The 25117-nt window shown below is 30.9% G+C and overlaps 2 protein-coding genes across 2 annotated transcripts; both read right to left on the bottom strand.

The window, feature by feature from the left end:
- Positions 1-1249: 1249 nt before the first annotated feature.
- LOC139085666 (uncharacterized) lies at positions 1250-7591 on the bottom strand. The gene is made up of 2 exons (XM_070633778.1): positions 5958-7591; positions 1250-5308 (listed from the first exon to the last, which is right to left on the bottom strand). Exons 1-2 carry the CDS (start codon positions 7395-7397, stop codon positions 1250-1252), a joined length of 5499 nt encoding a protein of 1832 aa, XP_070489879.1. The 5' UTR covers positions 7398-7591.
- Positions 7592-8949: 1358 nt separating this feature from the next.
- On the bottom strand, positions 8950-10698 carry LOC139085649 (balbiani ring A 67 kDa protein-like). Its single transcript, XM_070633760.1, has 2 exons — positions 9965-10698; positions 8950-9758 (listed from the first exon to the last, which is right to left on the bottom strand). Exons 1-2 carry the CDS (start codon positions 10653-10655, stop codon positions 9112-9114), a joined length of 1338 nt encoding a protein of 445 aa, XP_070489861.1. The 5' UTR covers positions 10656-10698; the 3' UTR covers positions 8950-9111.
- Between the last annotated feature and the right edge of the window lie 14419 nt (positions 10699-25117).

The raw sequence follows: 25117 nt of genomic DNA, 5'->3' as shown, positions 1-25117 counted from the left end.
TGAGCAGCTATAGGCCAATAAGCTTGCTTAGTTCCCTAAGCAAAATATTGGAGAGAGTATTGCTGAATAGAATAAACGAGCATCTGGAGGATAACAACATCATTCCGACTCAACAGTGTGGCTTTCGCACAGGACGATCAACATCTCACCAACTCATCAAAGTAATCAAAACAGCAAAGGAAAACATAAGCAGGAAGAAATCAACAGGAATGATCTTCCTAGATGTGGAGAAAGCATTTGACAGAGTCTGGCATAACGGACTCTTGTTTAAAATGATCAAATTAGGGTTTCCACTACCACTTATAAAAACTGTAAGATCTTTCCTAAGTGAAAGAACTTTCTCAGTTTTTATTAAAGGTCAGTTCTCAGAAACCAATGAAATCAAATTCGTACCACAAGGAGCAGTGCTTTCACCAACTCTCTACAACATCTACACATATGATATTGTAAGAGAAACAACCAACAATATCGCACTCTTCGCAGATGATACTGCATTGTATCATTCTGCAGAAAACTCAGCCGATATTGTAACACATCTACAACACACTGGAAGAAAAGTACAACAATACATGAACAAATGGAAAATAAATCTCAACAAACAGAAGACTCAAGCCTTATTCATCACAAATAGGTACTCCAGGCAACTTCCTAGAGACAACATCAAATTCCTCAACGAAAACATCAAATGGGAAACCGAAGCTAAATATCTGGGAATGATAATCGACAAGAGAGTGACATTAAAGCAGCATGTAGAATATGTGACCAACAGAGCTCACACTGCACTAAGACTACTTTATCCCCTCATCAGCAGGAACTCACATCTCGACGTTCGAAACAAACTTCTCATCTACAAGCTAGCCGTGAGACCCATCTTCACATACGGCTGTCCAGCATATGAACGGATGGCAAAAACACATCTACAAAAACTACAAGTACTACAAAACAAATTCTTGAGAATTGTTCTCAACAAAACAAGATATGAAAGGATATCAGATCTACATACTGAAGCAAAAATACCCTCTATTGAGGACTACGTCGGAAAGTTGCAAGCGAACTTCAACACTCGTCTTGCGTCGCGAAACACCGAATAAACCACAACATAAATTAAAGCAAAACAATTTCAAAATAAAATCAAAAACTAAGTGATGAAGGCGATAAGTCAGAATCCTTTAAAAATTTAAATACAAATAAAATGTATCCAAACTTTGTACATAATTAAGTTAAAAATTTAATGAATAAAAAGTTTATTTTAAAAAAAAAAAAACAGCATCAAGTCCTTCAGAGATTCAACTGAAATCGTTCTATTTTTGAATAACTTAATTCTATCTTCAAATAATTCAACAGAATTGGCTATGCTAATCCATTCCAAACTTAAAATTTCTTTTTCTTCTTTTGATAGTTCCTTAAATTTTAAATCTTTTGTCATGATTTCATCACATTTTGTGTCTTCGTATCCATTGCTATTTATTACTTTTCTGATTTTGTTCCATGTCAGTTCCTTGACTTCTTTCGTATTTTCATCAATTATATTTAAAAGTAAATTATGTCCATAGTTATCAAGATGTTTAATAAATTGTAAAATTTCAAACGAATCAAAATAAATTTCAAGAATTCTCCAAAGTGCTTCATGAAGTTCCAAACATTCATTTTGACAGGCTGCTGATTGTAACAAATTTCGACTCCTATATCCTAATGATTTTAACAGCTTCCTTATCTCCTCACGAGATGCTAAACTATTTAATTTAATAATCATAAATTGAAAAATTTCCCCAGTAGAAAATGTAGCCACAAGATTTAAAATATTAGAGAAATCGTCATCAACTTTTTGAAGTACTTCCAAAAATTCATCATCAGAATTGCAAGAATCTTGAAATATTTGCCACAACATTTGATGAGTTTTTACTGTTTTTGAGTAAATTGCAGCTCTGTGAAGTAAATTTTGTCCACGACATCCTTTTGATCTCAAAATTTCTTGATAATGCGAATCGTTGAGAATTTCCTTAATTTTTTGTAATGTAAACTCGATCACTTCTGCAGTATTGCGAATCACAAGAATATGAATACAATTATTGCCATCTTGACTTTTGATGTCCAGCAATTGTTTTATTTCTTCTTTATTTTTAAAAGTTTCCAACAAGACCTTCCATAACATTATGTGAAAGTCAGTGTCTTTATTATATGATGCAACATGTAAAGGAGTATATTCATTAATGAGCGATTTCTGGGTGAACAAATTACAAAGTTTTGGAACTGAATTTTTATTTTCAAATATTTGCAGCACAATTTCTATTTTTACCTTATCCTTCATGCACAGATGCATAACGTTTTCTTGATTTATATTCGATTGTGATATCAGTTTCAATATTTCAGTTTCTGATAGAATTCCATTTATAAATCTGATTAAAATATCAAACTTCTGACGAAAATCTTGCTCGATTTTAAATAAAGTTATAAATAAACTTTCTCCATTGTCGTCAAGAGTCGATGCAATCTCTTTTAATTCACTTTTGTCCATCTTTTGACTTAGATTATCAAGAAAATCATTTAAATATTTTCCATCAAGTGTTGACTTAATTAAGTGCTGAATAATTTGATTTTTTAAAATAAAACTCTTTAAACTTGATTTATCCAAATGATTAATCATATAATCTTGAAATTCTGTGAATAAGTCAGTCTGACTGACGATTAAGCTGATGATCTTCTGATTTTGGCTTAAAATTGTTTGAACATCCTCACAACTTCCATATTTGAATAGTCTAATTATAAATATTTCCAGATTTAAACAATTTTCTTCAAATAATTCAGCCAAATTCTTCATATTTTCGACATTTTTGAAAAACAGTTCAGCAAATTTTGATAAATGTTTGTTAACAATTTTTGATATTGAGGCATCATCAAAGCCTTCATTTAAAAACATTCGAATGACTTGAAATTGTTGTCCTGTCAAAAAATAGATGAAATTTTGACAGAAATCATTTGTGATTAATCTCGATCTATTTTGTTTTAAATTGTCAATAAAAAATATAGCAACAAAATATTCTCGAAATGTTTCATGTGTAAATAAGTAGGAATCACCAATTTTAATTATAAATCCACAACTAATGATTTGTTCATCACAACATCTTCTATTTGAGTCATCATCTTCGAGTTCAAGATTGCTAAATGATTTCTGATCTGGCAAATAACTTAAAAGTGCATATAATTTATGAATATCAAAGAAATTCATCATTAATTGTTGAAAATGTACATTAGCTTCCTCTCTTAAACCACCTTTTCTATATGACCATCTTGTATATTGGATGGAAACAAACTTTCCATAAATAGTGAGATAAGTAATTACAAAAACATCATCTTTGAATTCCTCATAAACATCAGCAATCATTTTGAAAAATTGTGGAGATCCAATCAAGAGATTTCTATTTCGATGAATCTTTTTGACTAATTTATATGCTTTATTGCGGTAGTTTTGAGTCTTTTTTTGCTCATCTGGTCTTAAATCACACAATTTTAACTTAACTGCTAACATATTAATGAGTTCAGACTGTGTTAATGGCTCCAATTTATAAATTGTATCAATATTTAATTTAGTCGACAAATCAGCTTCAAATAAGTCTCGTGATGTGATCAGTAGCTGAATTCCTGCATGTTCTTTGATTGAATTAATCATGACAAGTATAAATGAAGCAAAGTCCGGTGCAATTTCATCAAAAGCGTCAAAAAGGATTGAAACTTTTCCATTTTTATAAAGATTTAAGAACATTCTGATTTCAAATTGATTTAATGACTTTAATACGCAATTGGTCATGAAGTCTTTCAGCTCAGGAACATTGGCATACGATTTAAACTCTTTCAAGTAGTGCTTCAGATCAACATAAGATATCCATCGATTGGAATCACTTAAATCATTTGCAATATTTTTCATTGTCCAACTTTTGCCAGTTCCAGCATTGTCGGATATTAAAATGAATTTTTTACCTTCAATGTCTTTAATTAGATCTTTTTGCGACAAATTCTTTGACATTTCAGATTCTTTGGAATTTATTTGTTTCTTGATCAATTGTCTTGGTGTAAATAAAGCTTTAAAGTTGTCATCAAGTGTTACAAATTTCAAATTTATCGACATTTCTGATTTTTCAAGTAATAAATTCAGTTGCTGATCATCAAAAACTTGTGTAAAATCACCAATTGAAATCAGCTGATTTAAAGTCATTGCAGAATTTCCTTGAAAATTAATTTCAGACTTCAGTAGCGATTTCTGAGTTTCTTCTGTTAAATCATTCCATGAATAATTTACAGTGACTCGATTGTGCTTAATACCTTTTGAGGTTAAGTATTTTGATATTTTATCATTTTGATTATCATTTTTAATTAAGAAAATAAACTTGTTTGTATTATTTACAACAATTTCTTTTACATTTACATCCATTCCTTTCGTACAGTCCACAAATATATTCAAATTTGAATTCTGCTTAAGAACTTCCATGTAATTTTCGAAATTATCATCATTATTGTTGCAAGTTAAAGACACAAAGACATTTCTTGAATCCAACAATTCTGAATCCTTTTCCTTAACATGATTGTAAAGTTGTGTCAACAAGAGATTTGGAACATTTGTTGATATTATTATGACATCATTGCCTTCAGGTTGAATACTCATATTTTTTGGTTCCGACAGCTTATAATCCAAAGATTTAATTTCTTTTAATAAACCAAAACTTTTATTTAATTGCTGAATCTTTTCACGTTTTTCAAGGTTGAAGTTCTCTAAATCAGGCATAACACGCTTATTCCAATATTCAAAAAGTTTATTGTATAAATTTTCTAAATGCAGTTCCTGTGACTTGTCATTGTCAAATTGAGCTTGAATATGTGGACCTCTTACAATAAGTTCCGCAATGTAATCTTCAGGTGCATATAATTTATAAACTGTAGAAATAATTCCATTGCATTCATCATCTAATTCTTCCTTATTCTCAATATTTTCATCTTCATCATCATTTTCTTGACTTTCTCCATCCTCATCATCATCTCCATGACTTTCTTCGTCGTTATTGGCTTTCCATTTATTATATTCCTCAACAATATCTTCAAACTCTTTCAATCTTTCTTGGTCAGCTTTAATAAATGGACTATCATTATTTTGGTATACAAGACGCATAACATAGTGACAAATTTCATGACTAATGACTCCTTTTATTTCTTGCTTTCTGTTAAATAATTTTGATGATTTCGCACCTATGAAGATCCATTTTGATACAGGATATGTAGTACCAAACGAATCTCTGCCTCGTAGGTCCATATTGAAAGTCTGTAAAAAAAATCAAACAATTTTTATATTCACATCGTTTTCACATGTGAATGTATTGGATATGTTCATATCAGATGTTCCGGGAAAAATAAGTAAAATAGCAAGTAATATTCAAATGCTTTTAGAAAGTTTTAAGGATTTTAAAAAATGGAATGCAATTCAATTAGTGTTCGCCAGATGCGCAGGCCAGCAGCAGGCCTGCAGTTTCTATTGTTCTAAATGCGCATCCAACTGCATCCGTCTAAATTTTTTGTCTTAAAAATCCATCTGGAAAATCGAGTTTTTGAGAGTTTTTCACCGTCGTAATTGGAAAACTAAATCAAAAATTACATTTTCTATGATATTCAAACATTTTTTTTAAAAATTCGAAAAATATAATTTTCCAGTGTTTTTCATCATTATATATGAAAATTAAGGGAAAAGTCGCATTTTCCAAAATTTTTCATCATAATAATACCTCAATAAATTGATGTGGAAAATAGTCATTTTAAGAGTTTTTAAAGTATTTGGTTAAATTTTCAGATGCATGGATGCGCATCCTGATGCGCAGGCCTGCAGTTTTCTGCATCTATTCATCTATGTGCATCTAATTTTGGCAAACCCTAAATAAAATAAAGACTTTATAAATAAAATATAAAAAAAAACTTACGGTTGTGCTCTCAAAATCATAAATTATTTTCAAGTTATTACACTGTGCAGCTACGTCTATCAATTTACATCCAAATTTAGTCTTGTAAATATCATTGTACCAGCTTCTGATTTTATTGTAATATTCATGTTTAGTTGACTTTGAAATATTTTTATTATTGTGTATAAATGATCTTGATTCGAGTCGTAAAATATTTACTAAATCATTTTGTAATGCACTATTTACATTATTATTTCTTTGGATTCGCCCAGCAGTTATTGATTCATTTCCATCCTGCTGATTAAAAAATTCTTCATTTATTTCATCAATTTTTCCCGGATTATATCCATGTGATTGTAAAATACAACGAATTTTGTCATTTTTGCAGCATATAGTTTGATGTATTGCTGAGTCATTATCAGTATTGAATCCAATTTTAAGGTTAGGATTTCTTTTAATGAATCTTTTAACAATATATATATTGTCAGCTATAATGGCTGTATGAAAGTTTGTTCGTGAATTAATTTTTGCTGTGAGATTGATGTCAGTTACATCTGCAGTATTGATATTGTCTGGAAATGGATAGTCACAATCCAATAGATTACACAAGACATCCAATTGATTTGTATTAAATGCAGTTGTAGAAATCATAAGTTGATGATCATATGGCAGTTGCTGTATCCATTCCATACAATGATTAATCAAGAAATCAACAATATCTTTTTTTGAATTTTTTACAGCCAAATATAAAATTGATGTTTCAGTTTCATGGCTGTTTGTATTATTTACGTCATCTGGTGACACATTGTCTATGTATGAAACTTCTGTTAAATATTCCACAGCTTCAATTGTCATAGATTCTTCAACATTATCAAGCCAAATGTCTAATGCAGCTACAATGTCATCGACTGATCCTTTTATTGCACATTTTTGAATTAATTCCTTATAAAAGTTCTCAGGAAAATTAAAAATCCTTAATAATCTTAAAATTAAGGAAGATCCTTGAATGTTTGGTAATTTTTCAAGAAATTTAAGTTGCACATTTTCTGCATTGTCGGATTTGATGAATTTAAAGAATGGCAAGCAGTTATCAAAATCATCAAGGTCAGGCTGTATTTCAAGTTTCTGATTTTCATTTTTGTAATAAACTCTTGAGTCATTTCCATTTTTTGATGATAACACCAACACTAATGGACGATTTTTATTGAATTTTATGAGGATTGACTCTAACACATCAAAACGATCAGATTTGTCAGTTATTTCATCATCACATTCAACAATAAAAACGAATAAATTTTTATATTGCTTTTTATTATATATATAAGAAATTTCATCAATTAAGTCCACGAAAGTCCATTCGGATGTAAATTTTAACACTTTACAATGAAATTTTTGATTTTTATTTAAATTTTTACACGTTTCCTTTGTATAACTAATGATATATTCCTTATTATACTCCATTTTAATGCTAATTCACACTTTTTTACAATTTTCACAATTTTTGCGATAATTTGTTCAATTTATATGCACTCATTCTAGTTCAAATTGTTCAATGTTTATTAATTATCACTTTTAGTACCGAAGTTTAACGAAATTAACTTCAAAATTATTAAAATTCTCAATCTGGATGATCGACTAGTAAGTTTTTTTCATCACTATCTAGATCACTACACTACTGTAAAAATCTTTCATGATTATATCTTTTGGAGCTGTTTCTAAATTTAAATATCGAAAATTGACTTTATTCTTCCCTATAATAGTCTTATGAGCTTCTTTAGGATGTCCAAATTCTGTAATTTCAATCAAAAACACTCCCGATATGTTCAATCATCCGAAATAAAATAATGAAAAATGTATAACATTACTAAGTGTTCTACACAATTAGCTTGGATAACAAGTTATACATATGTGTATAACACACATCAGGGGTGTAGCCAGGGGGATGTAGAGCTTATGTTATAACAAATTATCTATCCGTATGCTGAGCTGACATTCTTTTGTAACTAATCTACGATAAGAAGCCCTTGGAGCTCCTGGAAGCCATTTCCCTATCGGATCCCATACAACGGCCGTGTACTCGAAGTGACGTCCTTTTTGCAGAAGTGTCTCAATTGGATATCATTTTATTATTACAATCGGGACAATTCACTTCCTTAATGTCTATCATTTAAGTTCAAATTCACTGTATCATCGACAAACAGTCAACAAACTTGTTAATGCTGTAAACTTGATCAAATTTATTAATAACAATAAAACATTCAAAAACATTCAATCGGCATAAAAACATTAATTTTTATGAAAGTTTAGAGCATTTTAAGTCCTTAAATATTAACAAATGTAAAAGCTCCATAACAGTTGATCATCAAAAGTTGTCCAAAAGTGTGTAGAACTCTTAATCGTAGCTGAACATTGTTTTCATCAAGCAGAAAACAAAACAATCTTTATCTGTGTTGGTGAAAAACATTTGACCGTCATGGACGGACACTTTGTTTCTAATCTTACATTCAGTGATCCAATTGTAAAATGCTTAAGGAATAAAATTAAGGTCAGTTTAATTTACACTTTTTATATACATTGATCAGCTGAACTTACTTTATACATCCTTGGTCATCCTAACTGAACACCCAGAGCAGAGTTGTGAAACGGCCTGATTTTATCGGTCGGCCAAAAACGGCGAGCGATAAAAACGGCTGGCCGATTGTTTTTTTTTAAAACGTTGGCCGATAAAAAACGGCGACCGATAAAAACGGCGAGCGATAAAAAACGATGGCCGATAAAAACGATGAACGACTGGCCGATTCTCTCGGCCGCCGACATCGGCCTTCGCAACTCTGACCATAATTATGGATATGTGAGCAGTTATAATCAGTGAACTAAATATTTTAGACTAGAGAGTCTTTAAGAGCGGGTCTCATGAAATCATGTTATGTGGTTTTAGGCTGTATCAGGAGGCTGTATTTTTTGGTGAAAATTTATTGAAATCTAACAGGCAATACAATCTGAAACAATAATGTGAAGCAAAAAAATATTTATTAAACATTCATAATTTCATTAAAATAAGATTAAAAAATTACAAAAAAATGCTCACAAAATAGTTTTACAATTTTTTAAAATTTTCTCTAATTGAAAAAATTGTTTAATTTTTCAGCTTTTCGAGCCTTCCAATTCCCGTAAATTATTTTACTCTTTCCAAAAAACAGTCAGCAAGCTTCTGTAATTTATCAGTTGCAAATTCAAACAAGTCTTTCGTTTCATTGATCTTCAATTCTTTATCCGTCACATTTCCCAACAAAGCAGTTTTAAGTGTAATTAAATCTGAAGTATTATCAGTCAATACGCCACAAGTTGTCTCACTCCACATCCCGACTTTATCAATGTAACTAATTTCTAGATATCTGAAAGGATGAAGACTTATTGAGATATGTCTGCAGAATCTTTGATAACGTTCATCAATATCATTAATCACAGCAAGTTTTGATGTTGGTTCCAACTTTTGTAAAGCATATTTGGCACATGAAAAAAATCTGTTTGATCTATCACCTTCCTCAAGAGCGAAATCAATAAACAAGTATGAGAAGACTAAAGGATCAACTTTTATGCATTTTGACTTTGCTGATGCGATTATGAGGGAAGCTTCGACTTCAAGGAATGCTTTGTGCCCATTTTTTGGTAGATTGAGTTTTTCCTTGACACAATTATTGTCAATAGTTTCTTCTACTTTTATAAGACGCTTGTTGTAGCCATTTGGATCTTCTTCATTTGGGTCAGTTGGTACTGAATCTAGTTTATAGTAGTAGCTCAAGGTATCGTTAATAAAGTATGCTGTGGATTAATATTGAAATAAAATTTAATTTTTTTAACAATATAAATTTGATTCATGAAATTGAAAAAGGGGCGTATCCTGGGGAGGAGGCCACCTTTTTCAAAAAGTTTATCTTGGGTTTTTAAGACGAAAATCAAAAAAAAATTTCAAAAATTTTTATGTTTAATACAAATAATTTAAAAAATCAAGCTTGACTATATCATACCTGCAGGATCATCCTCAAAACGCTTAAAAACACAATTAATCACAGAAAACATTGTGCTCAAAAAATAATCCTTAACTTTCTTCATCTCCGTAGTTTTTAATTCGTCATTAATATCTCCAAACCTAATTATAGCACTTTTAGCAAGAAACTTGAGGAAATCATTAGCTCCATCAAATATTCCACATGTATAAACATTCAATGGTCCAATATCCTCCTCAAATATTTTCTGTTGTTCTACCATTGAATCCAATATTGCATCTTCATTGCATTTATCAGCATCATTTTTAGACATTTTAAAATTTTCAATCAATTTTGATTCTGGCTCGACTGTCTTCAAATACAACTGGAGGCATGGAAGTTCTTCTTTTATACGTCTGCGAACAAACTGATCTAAAACGTACTCGAAAGCTTTATTTTCGTCGGAGCATTTTAGCAAAGAAGCAATCATGAAAACGGGTGTCTCCATTTCCGTCATTATCATATCCCCGTTTTGTGGAAGTTTAAAGAAGTTTTTAACACAATTGTAGTCCATTCCATCTATGACATCATTTTTATGAGGAGACTTCGATTTTATAAGCATTGTACTATAAATGCGACTCAATCTTTCTTTTCTGATTTCACGACCATGGCACTCGTAAATGATTGCAATTAGAGCTAAAATAAGCAATATTTGCTTGATTAGGGACTTCATTCTGAAAACCTTGAGCTCTTATTATCGACTAATGTAAATTTTAAAATTTTGAGTGAATTTTATAGTTCAAAAATTGAGTTTTTTGTATTCCTCTCAATTATTTATATATTTCTGAAGAATAATAGGTGATAATCTTGAGATGATGTTATTGCATGACCTAAGCTAAGCTGATAGTAATAACGTTATCATTGAACACGATTCAGCTCTGCACAAATGGTTGAGCATGTGTATATTGATTCAATTTAAAGATATTATCCATAAAGTTAAATTAGAGGTAAACATTTTAGCATGACGTGACTTGATGCCGGATTCAAAATAAATCAGAAAACCCGCACCATGCCACGGAAACCTATTGCTTGACTTGTGCTGTTCGGGTAAACTTATAATTACTTTGCCAAGTCCAAAAGGGCCAATGTTCGAAAAAATACGTGATAACACGTATAATTACGTAAAATATAATTCACACTTAAGTGCTCAGCTGTTATCAGTCTTCAATTCATCCCTCTCACTTGTTTGCTGATAATGGTCTTAAATTAGTATTGAAATTAAAAAAATCCAGTTTATTGTAGATCGAATGAAATCAGAACAATTGAAAGTCAACCATGTGTTGATAACGGAGTAAGCTTATTTTAGTTACAAAAGGCTGTTTTATGGCGACATTTATGACGATCATTTGTTGATTTAATTGTAGGATGATTAAAAATGCGTGAACATCTGTTGGAGTTTTTGAAAGGATTTGAATAAATTTTGTAGTTTGAGGAAGCGATGCTGAATTTTTACCATGTGATTCATCTTATTCTTCTGTACCTCTCAAAAATATCTTTTGTCTCAAATTGGTCAATTTTCACAATTTTTTGAATTTTGTACTTCATAAAAAAACCGGGACATTTTTAACCTCTACCTATATTACTGTTGTCCTACACATGTTCTTGAAAACTGATTAAAAATAATATTTTATAAATTTTCACTTTTTTTATCAGTCGTTAATTAATTTCCTTTGTTGCGGCAGTCCCAGACGACAAAGAAAATTGCAAAAATTAATAAAAATAATTATAACAAGTTATTGATTTTGATGGACGTGTTTATTTTTGATTTGTAGATTTGACTGATTTAATGACCTCATATGTATTTTTTCATGGTCCATTTTGTAATTTATTAGGCAATGATTCTGAGAAGCCGGTTACTGGAAATAGTCAGAAATTTTTTGTGAAAAACGAACGTTGCCCCTAAACAGTACTGAGTTTTTTTTTTGAAATTCCTTTCGCATTTTCTGGTCAGCTCTTAGATCAAACATTCAATTAGCCTGATATAATGCACGTAATACAGAATAGCTTGTAATGCAACTAATAATCAGTAAAAACAACAATAATCAAACGATTATTCTAAATAACGATGAATCTTATGATGAACTTTGATTTCTGCTGAATCGTTAAATTGCTTTTATTATCTCAGACAAGCTTGAATGAGCATTTTTGATTGGCATTTAAATTATTGTACTTTGTACGGCGGAGTCATTGAGTCTAGTGTTGATTAAATTAATTGCTTTTTTTAAAATGTTTAGACTGAAATATTTATTGCTATTGATTTTATAGCACGTTTGATTAAACTGTAATCGATGGCCGATATTGCAATCTAGAGGATTCAATCTTAACCATAACCATATATTAATTCTGTTATTTAGCAATTGATAAGCTCATTCATGACATCATTCATAATTCCACATAAAATATTGCAAACCATTTTTTATCGTTCCTGTGCAAAAATATATGTGCCATTTTAATTAGGATCAAGTGCAATACTTGAAATTGACACATGTTTCAGCAAACAACTGTCATTCTTATTTTCTAGATAAAATATTTCATAATCTACATTTTATCATATCAGTTCTCATATTGACCCAAATCCGCATCAACTGTCCCAATTTATTCGTTAAAATATGAAAATGAAACTATTTATTGCTATTAATGATGTAACTGATTGGATGATAAGGCAGTGACAAATTGAGAAAGAATGTCAAAAATTTTGAATTTTTCTATTCCAAATTAAAGTTCTAAAGTTTAAATTTCTTTAAATTTCATCTTCATTTCATCATGCCTATTTATCAGACATGCACAGCTGTTTTTCATTCACAAAAGTAAACGTGAATTTTTAAGCATTCCAGTTGCTATGCTAAAAAATATATTTTTTTTATGAATAACAAAAATTGTTTTCGAATTGAATGAGAGAAAAAAATGTGAATGATAATACAATAATGAATAATGAATAATAAAAGCACGTGCTGATAATAATATAGAAAGTTTAGATGAAAATGTGGTTAGAGACTTTGAAAATTGTGTGTTTTTGGAAGAATTTTGGAGATATTTCGAAACATTTTTAATGACTGGAAATTTCCGAAGGTTTCAAACAGTCTATAAGGTTCTAACCATTTCAGGAAGTCGAATATGTTCTCAATTGAACTTAATTGATCTTAAACAGTCTATACCAGCCGCGGCACACATGTTGCCCACCACTGCCTTGAACTATCCCAAAATTATGATTCAAACTATTCTTTAAAGTTTTTAAAAAAATTTAAAGGATCTTAAATGCTCCCAAACGATCTTTGTCATAAACTGCACAAAATACTCTTACACAATCCAAACGGACAAGACAGGCTGTCAAAAAAATAATAAAACTGTTCTATTTCAATTTATTATATAAGTATGCAAACGGAAAACTCTAGGAAAACCCCAAAAAAATACGATTAATTCCATATAATCCCGTAATCTATATCCACATGCATGCAATCAGCAATATAAAATCGATGCCAGAATGTCTAGCAAAGTTGCATAGAAACAATATGAAAAAAATGCAAGTTAAAAAAATTCCATACAAAAGTCAATTTTAATTGTATTTAATTTTCTCACGTATTATTTTTTTGTTGTTCATTGAATGCTAATATATGTAAGATAATTAAAGGTAATTTGACGTGACGTTAGAATTCAGATTGGTTTTTTCTGATGAAATAATTTTGAAGGATGAATCACTTTAGCTAAGTTTTAGGAAGTATTCTGATGCAATAAGGACGCGGAATTGCTGTAATACAAAGAGGATGATGTAAATTTAGAATAGGGATTTTTGTGATATATCATGAAAAGTACACTAGTTGAATGAGTCATAAAATAGTGTCCCAGGCCGGCATGACCCTGGCTTTGAGTTGGATTTGGCAAAATATGACTTCAAACTTAAATAACGATTTCTTTAAAAATAACTTTTGAAAGCTAATTTTGATAAATTAGTCCATTAATAAGTCTACGTGTTATTCATCAGACATGACTGCACCAATACACAGCGTATCTAGATCGCGCGATATTTTTTTATCGTTTAAAATATATTTTTATTTATGACTAATTTCTTCATTATCACAAACTTCTTAATTTTAAAATTAGTCGTTTTTTTACATCTTTATTTCTTATCAATTAAACGTGAGACATTTTTAAGCTTCAACTGAAATTGTATTTGAGTCATCTTACACACGTTGTGAGGATTGCCAAACCTTAAATCTTGAAATGTTAGTCAATGGATTAACTAGAAATGAATTGGAGAAAGTCCGGAAATTGGTCAATGTGATATTTTATTTGAGAGTAATTGGATGTCGAACTGCTTGTCAAGTTGCACTGTTGCATTAATTGTGTTAATGCATTTATAATTATGCATACATTTTTGCTTAAAACTTCATTTTGTCTAATTTTTTAAAAAAGTCAATTTAGTTGCTGGGAACGATTTCTCCGGCACTGGTACTGTTGGTACGGTACAACACGGTACGGCACGGTATAGTTACACCACTGGTGTAGAACAATGGTATGACAAAGAGATTGGCCTGTATCATACGATGGTATGACAGTAGTTTACCAATGTTACGGTATATGTTCCCCAGTGGCACGGTACAAGCAAACCACTTCACCAGATCAGGTGTACAACTGTACCATACAAGTGGTGTGTCTATACCGGACCGTAAAATTACCAGAGAAATTGGCCTCTAGTTGTTCACCTATTTTTTGCTATATTTAAAAATTTATTTATAAAACTCAATAGCTGTGAAAAATTTCAAAGAAAAACTTGTTTAAATAAATAGTAATAATTAAAACCTAATGATCATATCTAATGATTCTAATTAAAATAAATGTTTTCTTAAAATTAAGTTAAATCTTCCATCAGAAAGTATTGTTTTATACGTCATAAAAATGAGTCAAATACCTTTAACAGCAACTGAATCACACACCACGTTTTCGATCATTCTGGAAGTTTCGAGAATCAAATGTTTCTAACGGACTTCTAAAAAAACGTGGATAGTGAAAATTAACCGTAAATTGTCATGGAAAATTTAAAAATGAAAAATATTATGAAATAGTGATGAAGTAATTGCTAGTCATCAGACATGATGTGACATGTTTTTATGATTCTGATGCAATAAACGCGGATGATTATCACAATTGTTATACATTTTTAATTGGCAAAGTACATTGACTACTCGACTGATGATGGACAGGCAGACTAAAAGACTTATCTAATTTGATATGGACATGATATTTCTAGAATACATTTTTCGCAGGTGTCAAAATATAAACGAAAAATCAAAATTTTCCCAAATTTAATACCGTAATCTATCCAATAATTCCATAAATCTGCACAAAAAAAGTAGAAAAAAACCCTTAAATGTTATAAAAATAAAATTATGAAATCCAGAAAATTCGTCATCGATAACTGAAGTTATGTCCGCATTTCTCTTAATCAGTTCAACACGTCAGTGCCCGAAATCCGTTAAAAAAATTTTTCTATCACCAAGTCATCTTTCGATCGAGTCATCTATACGTAAAAGCATGCTTTCAGTCAATCCTCCCAACCGTCACTGATGTCGTCATCAAAAACCAGTCATACATGCCCACATAGCAACTAAAGATACTAAAACGTGTTTGACAATCCCCAAAAAACAGTCAACTTCATCACTTTCTTCTTCATAATTTTGTTTAATTTTAAAATATTTTTCGCAAAAACCTGAGCGACGAGAATAACAAGCTGCAAATAAACAAGACAACGCATGTTCTGTCACGTTTCTACTTCCATTTCTTCTTTTGTAATGTTCATGTTCACGATCAAATGTGCTCATACAATTCTCTAAATTGTAATTTTACCATTTTTTACTGAAATACTGAAATACTAGCTTGTAGAATTAGTCATTGTGTGACGTATTTTTGCGGAACGGTTACTTCCTACTTAGTAACAAGCATGCATTGTGGATTTTTGAAAAATGAATTGGTTGCATAAGTTAAGGGAAATTTTACTTAATTCAGAGTATATCGTGTAGCTACAATGTAGGGATACTAAGACATTTACTATATGGATTTAGTGTAGTAACATAGGGAAATTGTGAGGAGGAGGTGTAGGGTACTAGGGGCAATGTGTGATTGTGTCAATTTTTATATTGAGTGTTTTTAAGTGTTAATTATTAGAATTTAATAAATTACAGTAAAGTCTCTAGAATACATCAAATTAAAATTACAAAAAATATATTAATAAGTATAAAAATTGTATTAATGATGATTTTATGGTTTCAGATGTCCATGTAATAATCCCTATCTATTTCTATCCATCCGGTACACCTCTGTTCTTTCGTGTCCTTCCCTATTCTTCCTTATCCTTCCTTATCCTTCCCTATCCTTCTGTAGCTTTCCCAATACTTCGCTATCCTTCCCTATCCTTCCCTTTCCTTCCCTATCCTTCCCTTTCCTTCCCTTTCCTTCCCTATCCTTCCCTATCTTTCACTATAGATCCTATATACCTCTTAAATACCTCTTTATTCTTCATTATCTTTAATTACTTAATATTTTATGATTTTAAATTCAGTTTTTCTCATAAAAGTCCCATAAATAAGCACAAAGTAATAAGAAACTTTCTGCATATATTCTACACCTCTTTCTATCTTTTTCTAATTTCATATTCTATTCTGCTCTATGCTGTACTTACACAGCACTTACACAGTCATGTTTTGAATAGCTACACAAAATATTCATACTGTACAGTATAAAAATATATCAAATAATACCGAACAGCTGTTTATTTACACAACCACATTGACAGTAATTTTATATGAAAGTTTATTGATTTACTTAGTAAATACAGAAGCTGCAACAACTTTTACATTAGATAAATACAGTAAGAACTTTATGTATAAAAAAAATTAGAATTTGCTTAAACGGTCAACGGAGTTGAAGGATGAAATGGAAATGAATTTATTGAGTTGAAAGTGAATGAATGAGATGTAGAGATGGTATGGATAAAGGTTTTAGAAGATTTATAGATTTAATGGAAATTTGAAGGATTTCATAAGGAGACGTTCATTTATTATGCTCAGGGTAGAGGGGGGTAATTGAATAGAATTGGGTAAATGTGGCTGAATTATGCAAGAATCAGAATTTTGGCAGATTTTGATACGTTTGGATTCTACCAAATTATGAAAAATTTTATTTTTAACAGCAATTTGTAATATTCCCTAAAATTCAAAGAGACCTAAATTTCTGGCTAAGCATTGACTTTTAGTATCTATTTACATAGTAGCTCAATTCAGAATAATCACAGCACATAGCTGAAATGCACAGAAACTTATCGCAAAGAATGAATAAATAAATGTATACAGCATCTAAGAACAGAAATAGATGAAAATATACAGAGTGTAAATACATAAAAGCCGAACACATTCTCAGTAGCAAAGTAAGTACAGTCCAACAACAAATCATGTACAAACGGCGAATGATATAGTTAGAACTTCATGTTTATGACACATAAACAAGATGAAATGTTTATTCAAGACTTACATTTATGTATGAATAAAATTTATATATATATATAAGAAGTAGATTCAACATTGAAGGTCAATTAATTTGATGAGTTAATTGAGCTCCGAATGGTTGATTTATTTAATTTAATTTAATTTAATGTTGATGATAAGTTATTCATTTAAGTTCATGTGTACTTGATGAGATTAATTTAAATTTGTAGATTTTTGTAGGTGTATTAGAGCTTTTATTGGGGTGTTTGAATGCTTAAATGGGTTATACCTTATGATATTAGTTAGATTAAAGCTCAACATATTTGGGCCGGTCTTAGGTTCAACTGTTCGAGGTTGAATCTTCAGATGTCAATCAAGATAGACTTAATCACGATGGAATAGTACAATTTATTCGATGCGATGAATGTTAATCTTAAAATTCCGTAGAAACCTCTTACATTAGGAGTCTTATCCTAAAGAGCCGTTCACTAAATGAAATGGTGGTTAAAAATTCGATTATCTATATTTCAAAATAGTTCCTCATCGGTATAAAAAAAAAAAAAAACATTAGCATTGTGCAGACCTTAAGGTCCATAGCTGCGCGTTTATATGCGTTTCATGGCTATTGGGAGTTTAACGAGGGAGGATTCGTCAGATCTCTCGCTCAAACCTAAACCTACAATTTGTAGTGGAATACGAACCACTTCTTTGATGACAACCCTGCCTGTAGCCTTCAACGGAAGGCTGTGAACCGCGTTTCTAGTACATATCATTCAAGAAAAAGGACATGTGAAAAATTTCCCATGCCTAGTCTCGAACTCATGATCGCTGGATCGGTATTGCAATAATTATGTAACGAAGTACTAAACCATTCCGCCACCGAGCCACCTCGACTCACCTCGGTATCCATAATGATACGTAAATTAGCTATATATTTACAGAATAATCTTGTTCAGTTCACCTCAACTTTCTATAATCAACATTAATCCCAATCAGCCTGAAAAAAACCTCCAAAATTCTTATTCAACCCTAATGACATCAGTTCTAAAATCATCTCATGTTATTCACATCTCAACTTAAATCCACATTAATCCAGTAATACCAGCAAGTGAATTATTCATTTTAATATGAAATTTCCTGTCCGTCTTATCACAAAAAGCCGCGAATTTTTAAACAAAAAGAAGTTTAATGTCATTATAATCTTGCTTCATGAAAATCGAGACTGTTCCAGATTTAATTTTATATTTAAGTCATTACCACGTCAGTTTTGATGGAATTGTCTTACACAAATTATTTTTTTTTGCTGGGTGATAACTTTGCGGTGTACAGAAAGCTTATCAAATGTCGATGACTGATTTCGTGGTTGTGAAATACAGGAAAAGATCTTGAATGACGTGGATGATAGAGAAAAGGAGTTGAGGCTGAATTAAGGATATTACAGTCTGATAAATGGTTTTATTTTACAATAAATATCAAAAATTAATTCATTTAGATTGACTTAGTGGCTTATTAAAAATCTTAATCTTAAGCCTGTTTGATTCATTTTTCAGCTAAGCTGCCTAAGTCATTTCACATGCAGCACATAATCAAATCCGATTAATCTCAATGTCCTTGAAATTTGTTTGTTTTTTTTTTTGCCATCTTATCAGCAACAAATATTTCTGTTAAAAATATATGAAAACTAGGTAATCATAACAGGAAACTAAATTCATTGAGATTAATTTTATGTGAAGCATTCACACATTTCGAAATGATTAAAAAAGGAATGACTTCAGACATTGTGGTTAAAGTAATCTAACTGACCTACTTAATTTTTTTTAAAAAAAAATTTTTGAAGCGAATTTTTTTAGGTGATGATTGACGTAAAAGAATTGAAAAATTCGTTCTTTATCAAAAGATTTTTATGTCAAGGTTTGTTTTTGTTAAGAACTTGTGTACTAAGGTATAGTTGGTTTAGTAGTAAGGGTACAGTAATTTGGTTAGGCAATCAGTTTAAGCTAAACTTTTAGCTTATTTTATCATAAAATTTAGTTAAAAATCAAACAAATTTTTAATATTTAATGTGCAGAACTCGATTTCACCTTCTGCTTCTGAGGAAGACTTAAGTCAACAGTTAGCTGACAAAAGCCACTTTACATAAAAATTCACACAATAAATCTGTCAACAAATCACATAATTTGTCAAAACAAAATTGCTATAAATAATAAAAATTACTTGATGTAAGCAAAAATTTAAAATAAAAATAGCAAAAATTGATTTCATCCGCATAAAAGTAGAATCAATTCACGGTGACGAGTTAATGAATGTAAATTAATGCTAAACAAATTATATCGTGTTAATAAGTCCGCCACCTTTTTTTTGTTAATTTTTTTTATTTTAAGACTTGAAAATTGATTTATTAAACGTGAATTTTCAGGTGAAAATCAGGCGACAATTTTATTGTTTACAAATTGTTGTTTACCAGAGGCTCATCACCCGAATTTTCATAGTCTGCACAAATCGGAAATGTCAATGCCTTGTTTTATCATCAGACAAAATTAAATATGAGAATTTTGTGTGCTGTTTACAACAAAAACAATAATTTGAGAGAAAAATTTATTATTACGCTTGAAATTGCACGTCTACTGATTTTATTTTTCTTGTTGTGCCTCGTATGACTAACTTTCCATATATTCATATTCTTGCATATACTCACATCGTCTCTTTTTGTGTAATCATTAACACGAAATAAATATCGTTTAGATGTGAAATTATTGGATAGGTATGGAATCAATGTTGATAAAGTTGGTTCAGATAATGCATGTATATCCATGAAATGCAGTTATCCATGATCTGAAATTTCCCTTATACTGACCACATTAGTCGAGGTGGCTCGTGATGGGATTGTTTCGTACTTCGGTACCTAATTATTGTGATGCCGACTAAGCTGCCATAAGTTCGAGACTCGACAAGAGAATCTTTTTCACCTGTCACGAACCATATGCTGTGGAAACGCGGCTCACAGTCTACCTTTATTGACTAAAGACAATACACTTTAGGTCTACTAAGTGTAGTGTTCTGGCACACAGTCATTCGTTTGACAATCATTAGCCGCTAAACGCCCTAGCGCAGCTCTGGATCTCAATGATCTGAATACCTACACCTAAAGTAAAGCATATTTCAAAACTAAATTCATTCCGAAACTATCAAAATCAAATATATAGCTCATTCTGAGCTTTCATGAATAATTTACTTAAATCCGCCTGAAAGTCTACTTCCAATAAATTCCAACAAAACATCTCCAACTTATTCATCTAGCCTCACTCATAAGTAAATGTTTATTTTAATATTTCACAATGTACAGCTGGTAATATAAATTTTTTATCTGAAATAAACATGTTGATTACTTATTTTCACTCATATACGAATAAATTTACGAAGCTTGAATTATTATTGTAGGCAAAATGTAAGTAAATAACGAAAAAAAAAATCATAAAATAATTTGAAATTGTGCGATAAATCTTTTCCCTTTTTTGCCGCTTCCCCCTCCTTCATGATATATTTCTAGCATATATGTACATGCCTATATATATTTTCTGTAATCAAAAATGTATTTACGAATGTGATACAAGGGGAGCGTAAAATATTCGAGTACAAATATTTTCCATATGAGTGGGTGCTGATTATAAGAGCAATGACATGAATTGAAGTAATCTGATATTGATTGGATTTTAATCTTAATTATTTATTACACGCTTTTATTCGATTTTTGATACCTGTTAAAAGATATGTTCATTTTTAGGTGCAAACTGAACTAGTTCTTGAAGTGAACTTACTCTAAATTAGAACTGAACTTATCCTGAAGACTAATTCCTGTTTAATCCATACAAAATTCAGAAACATAACTGAACTTATTCTCAAATTGAACTCATCTTGAAATCTGACTTAATCTCATGTAACTGATATTTAATAGAGTTTAATGACTTTTCGGCAATAATTTTGTTCTTTTGATTACTTTTCTTTTCAGTCATATCAGTCAAATGTGTTCGATTACAAAAAAAAAAAGTATTTTTTTTTTCGTTTCCCTTTTAAAACAAAGGCTGGTAAACAGAAATAAAAATTGTCCTTATTTTTTACAATTTGAATTTTTGCGCAATTGTTTTTCTTCATATTTTGAAATTTCAAAATTTTTATTTTTGAAAAAATGTCTTTCAAAATTAGTTGTTTACATTTAAAAAGTAATGAAGCGATTGCAGTAAGCTGAGGCATGTGCAAGGAAGGGTATGAAGGGTTTAAAAATTGGAACTTTCTTCCTAAGTTTTTTTTGGAAAAATTCTGCGATCAATAGCATTTGAAACTATACTTAGATATGCTTAATTAACAAAAATTCAAATTTTCTTTGAATTTAATGAACAACTTTTTGTTTGCTATCATTGGCTTCAATAGACAGACAAGAAAATGAAGCGAGCCCTCACGCCATAAAAATTATATTTTTGATAAGAATAAAAGAAATTTGAACAGAAATTGGAATAAGTGAGTCATTTTTAAATCACAGAGCTTAAAGTCGAGTAGATTCAAAAGATGGAAAATAACTTCGTATTCTGCAGTCAATCTAAAAAATATCCAATTTGAGCTTATTGCATGTGCAATTAAAAGTATTTTAGAACTTTTTAAATGCCCAAAAATAGCCTCAATGGCAAAATTATAGTAAACATAAGCATTTACGGTCAATCTCAATTCTCATTTCCTTTTTCCACCATCCGTTCAGAATAAAATCGTTGTAAACAAGATACAAAAGAAAAATAGAGCGACGAACATAAACAATTTAATTTTCTTTTTTCTTTCCATTTTTCACTGTGCAAATAAAAAAAAATATATTTTTTAATTCATAAATTTTTCTAACTGCACGTTTTTTAAACGATAATTGTTTTTGAAGAAAATAGCACAAAAAATTGTGTCAATAAATGTTTTTTTCTACAAATTTTCTCATTTTTCATTCTCAATTTCATGCTCGAATTTCCTCAAAAAAATTCACTTCCTTCTTTTTATTATTGTTATTCATTCAGTCATGTGATGGGCTGTTTATTTTCGATATCATCATTTTCTCGTTGATATCTTTAGTGATATTGCTACTTTTTGGTTTCGTCAATGCTGGCAATCAGAGGAGGTATTGTGGTATTTAATATTAGATTTTCCTAGAATTTGAACTTATCCTACAACTGCACTTATTCTCAGAAACGGAACTAATTATTCAAAATCGATCTTTTTATTAAAAACTGAACTCATTTTTATTTTCAATAATTCTAACAGGTAACTGAATTTTGGCATCATAACCAAAATGTTGAGAATACCTTTTTGTCCTACCCTTATTACGCTCCTGATTCATCATGAGATAATTTGATGATAGTAAAAATTAAATTTTTCTAGTAAATATTTTTTCTTCTTAATTTACAATTCACGTTTCAGTTTTCCTACATTTTCGTCTATGATAACACAAAGAAGATTCATTAAATATCAATTTTCACGTATACCACTCCACATACACATAAAAAGATGTAAATACGATTTTTTTTTTATCTAAAAAAGAATCACGAAAGGGAATTCGAGGTTGCAAATTTTATTTATTTGCATACCTCAATTTCGGTAAAAAAAAATCACCGAAGAATCAGGAAGAGAATTTTTTTCATATTAAGAACTGCCTTATCTACTGTCACTCAGCAGGTCTTAATACACACAACACCCCATAGGAAAAAAAATAAATAAATAAAATTTATATTTTGCACATCTCCGAATGAAAAAATTGCGTATTGAATTGTAAAAATAGGCCAAATTTTTCTTCTCTTTTTCCTCCGAATTTAAAATTGTGTGTTTATCACTAGAAATATTTATCATTTCAGCCATATGCTATATGTTTATGAGTACAATCGTTCCAATAAAGAAGAAGCTTTACATAACATAGGAGGGAAAAAAGCAAAGAAATCTGCGAAAATATTTACATTTCTAACCGGTTGAAATTGGATTTATTTTGCGTAAAATTGCATTTTATTAGATAGGATGGGAATGTGTTTGTGGAATTTTGTTGGATCGTTTTGAATTTGACAGTGGTTTATTTTGTTTTTTGAAGATAATTCGAATTTTGACTCAATATACTTTAGCTAAATTTCCCACAACATCCTATTATTAAAGTTTCTTGAAATTTCGATATTTATGAATGTTCGAGACTAAAACCGGAACCGAGATTAAGACGACAAAATATAAATCTCGAGACTAAGATTGGAACAGAGACCGAAGCCGAGACCAAGTTGATGACAAGTGATAAATCTCGAGACCAAGACTAGCCTTGGGTCTCTAAAACCTTAAAAAAATTCACAATAAAACGACCATGAAATATCAAATGATTCACATCAAATAAAATATTTTTAAACAATTTTTATGCGAAAATAAAATTGCCTCATAAATTTTAAACAATCTCATTTTTGATACTGCTGAAGGTCTGTCGTCTATCTTCTTTCCTTTTCCCCCTCATTTCATTGTCGATTAAACTGAGTAAACATATACACAAATTATTTACTTTTCGGCACAGCTCATCGCTTTGGCCTTGCATGATGTGATAAGAATAGTAGAAAGAAAAATTCGCGCTTTGAGGCTGAAATGTTTTTTTTTTTATATTCACACCGTTTTCACGTGTGAATGTATTGAATTTGTTCAGATTGAAAAATCAGTTTTTTGGACTTTTCAGCAAAACTAAGCACAATGGCAAGTTTTGTTCTATCGCAAAAAGTTTGTGCCTGGAATTCCTCACCATAATCAAAAAACAGATTTGAAATTGGTTAAGGCATTGCTGAGAAAATCGAAAAATTCGCTTTCTGTAACAAGCAAACAAGCAAACAAGCAAACAAGCAAACAAGCAAACAAGCAAACAAGTTAATCAGCAAGAAATCTCAATAACGAGACATCGTAGAGACTTCTAGTTTTTTGCAATCGATCCGCGCTGCTCTATAGAAGAGCTGATTAGATTTTGGGCATACCAGGAACAGCCGTTGCTTCTAAAAAAGCAAAAAACTTTCGTTTTCATACAAAATATCAAAATCAATGTTTTCTATGATTTTTTGAAACTTTGAACATTGTATGAAAATTACGAAAAATATTTAAAGCCTGCTCGTTGGAGCTTGATCTCTCAAACATTTGCCAAGCGAAGCAGCATACCCACTGGAGCCTGACTCCTCAAACATTTGCCAAGCGATTGGCCTACCCGCTGGAGCCTGACCCCTCAAACATTCGCCAAGCGAAGCAGCCTACCCGCTGGAGCTTGATCCCTCAAACTTGCCAACCGAAGCTTGGCCTACCCGCTGGAGCCTGACTCCTCAAACATTTGCCAAGCGAAGCTTGGCCTAAGCCTGACCCTCAAACATTCGCCAAGCGAAGCAGCCTTGGAGCCTGACCCCTCAAACATTCGCCAAGCGAAGCTTGACCATGACTCCTCAAACATTTGCCATCAAAAACATTCGCCAAGCGAAGCTTGCTTCAGCCTGACCCCTCAAACATTCGCCAAAAGCTTGGCCTACCTACTGGAGCCTGACTCCTCAAACATTTGGAGCCTGATCCTCAAACACAGAGCCTGGTTCCTCAAATATTCGCCAAGCGAAGCTTGGCCTAATGATTCCTCAAACATTTGCCAAGC

The sequence above is a fragment of the Chironomus tepperi genome, unplaced genomic scaffold (genome assembly GCF_022539635.2).
Source record: "Chironomus tepperi strain 1889 unplaced genomic scaffold, CSIRO-AGI_Ctep_v1 contig_79, whole genome shotgun sequence".
Taxonomy (NCBI): domain Eukaryota; kingdom Metazoa; phylum Arthropoda; class Insecta; order Diptera; family Chironomidae; genus Chironomus; species Chironomus tepperi.
The sequence above is the reverse complement of the archived record's forward strand: the minus strand, read 5'-3'. Positions and strand labels throughout refer to the sequence as shown.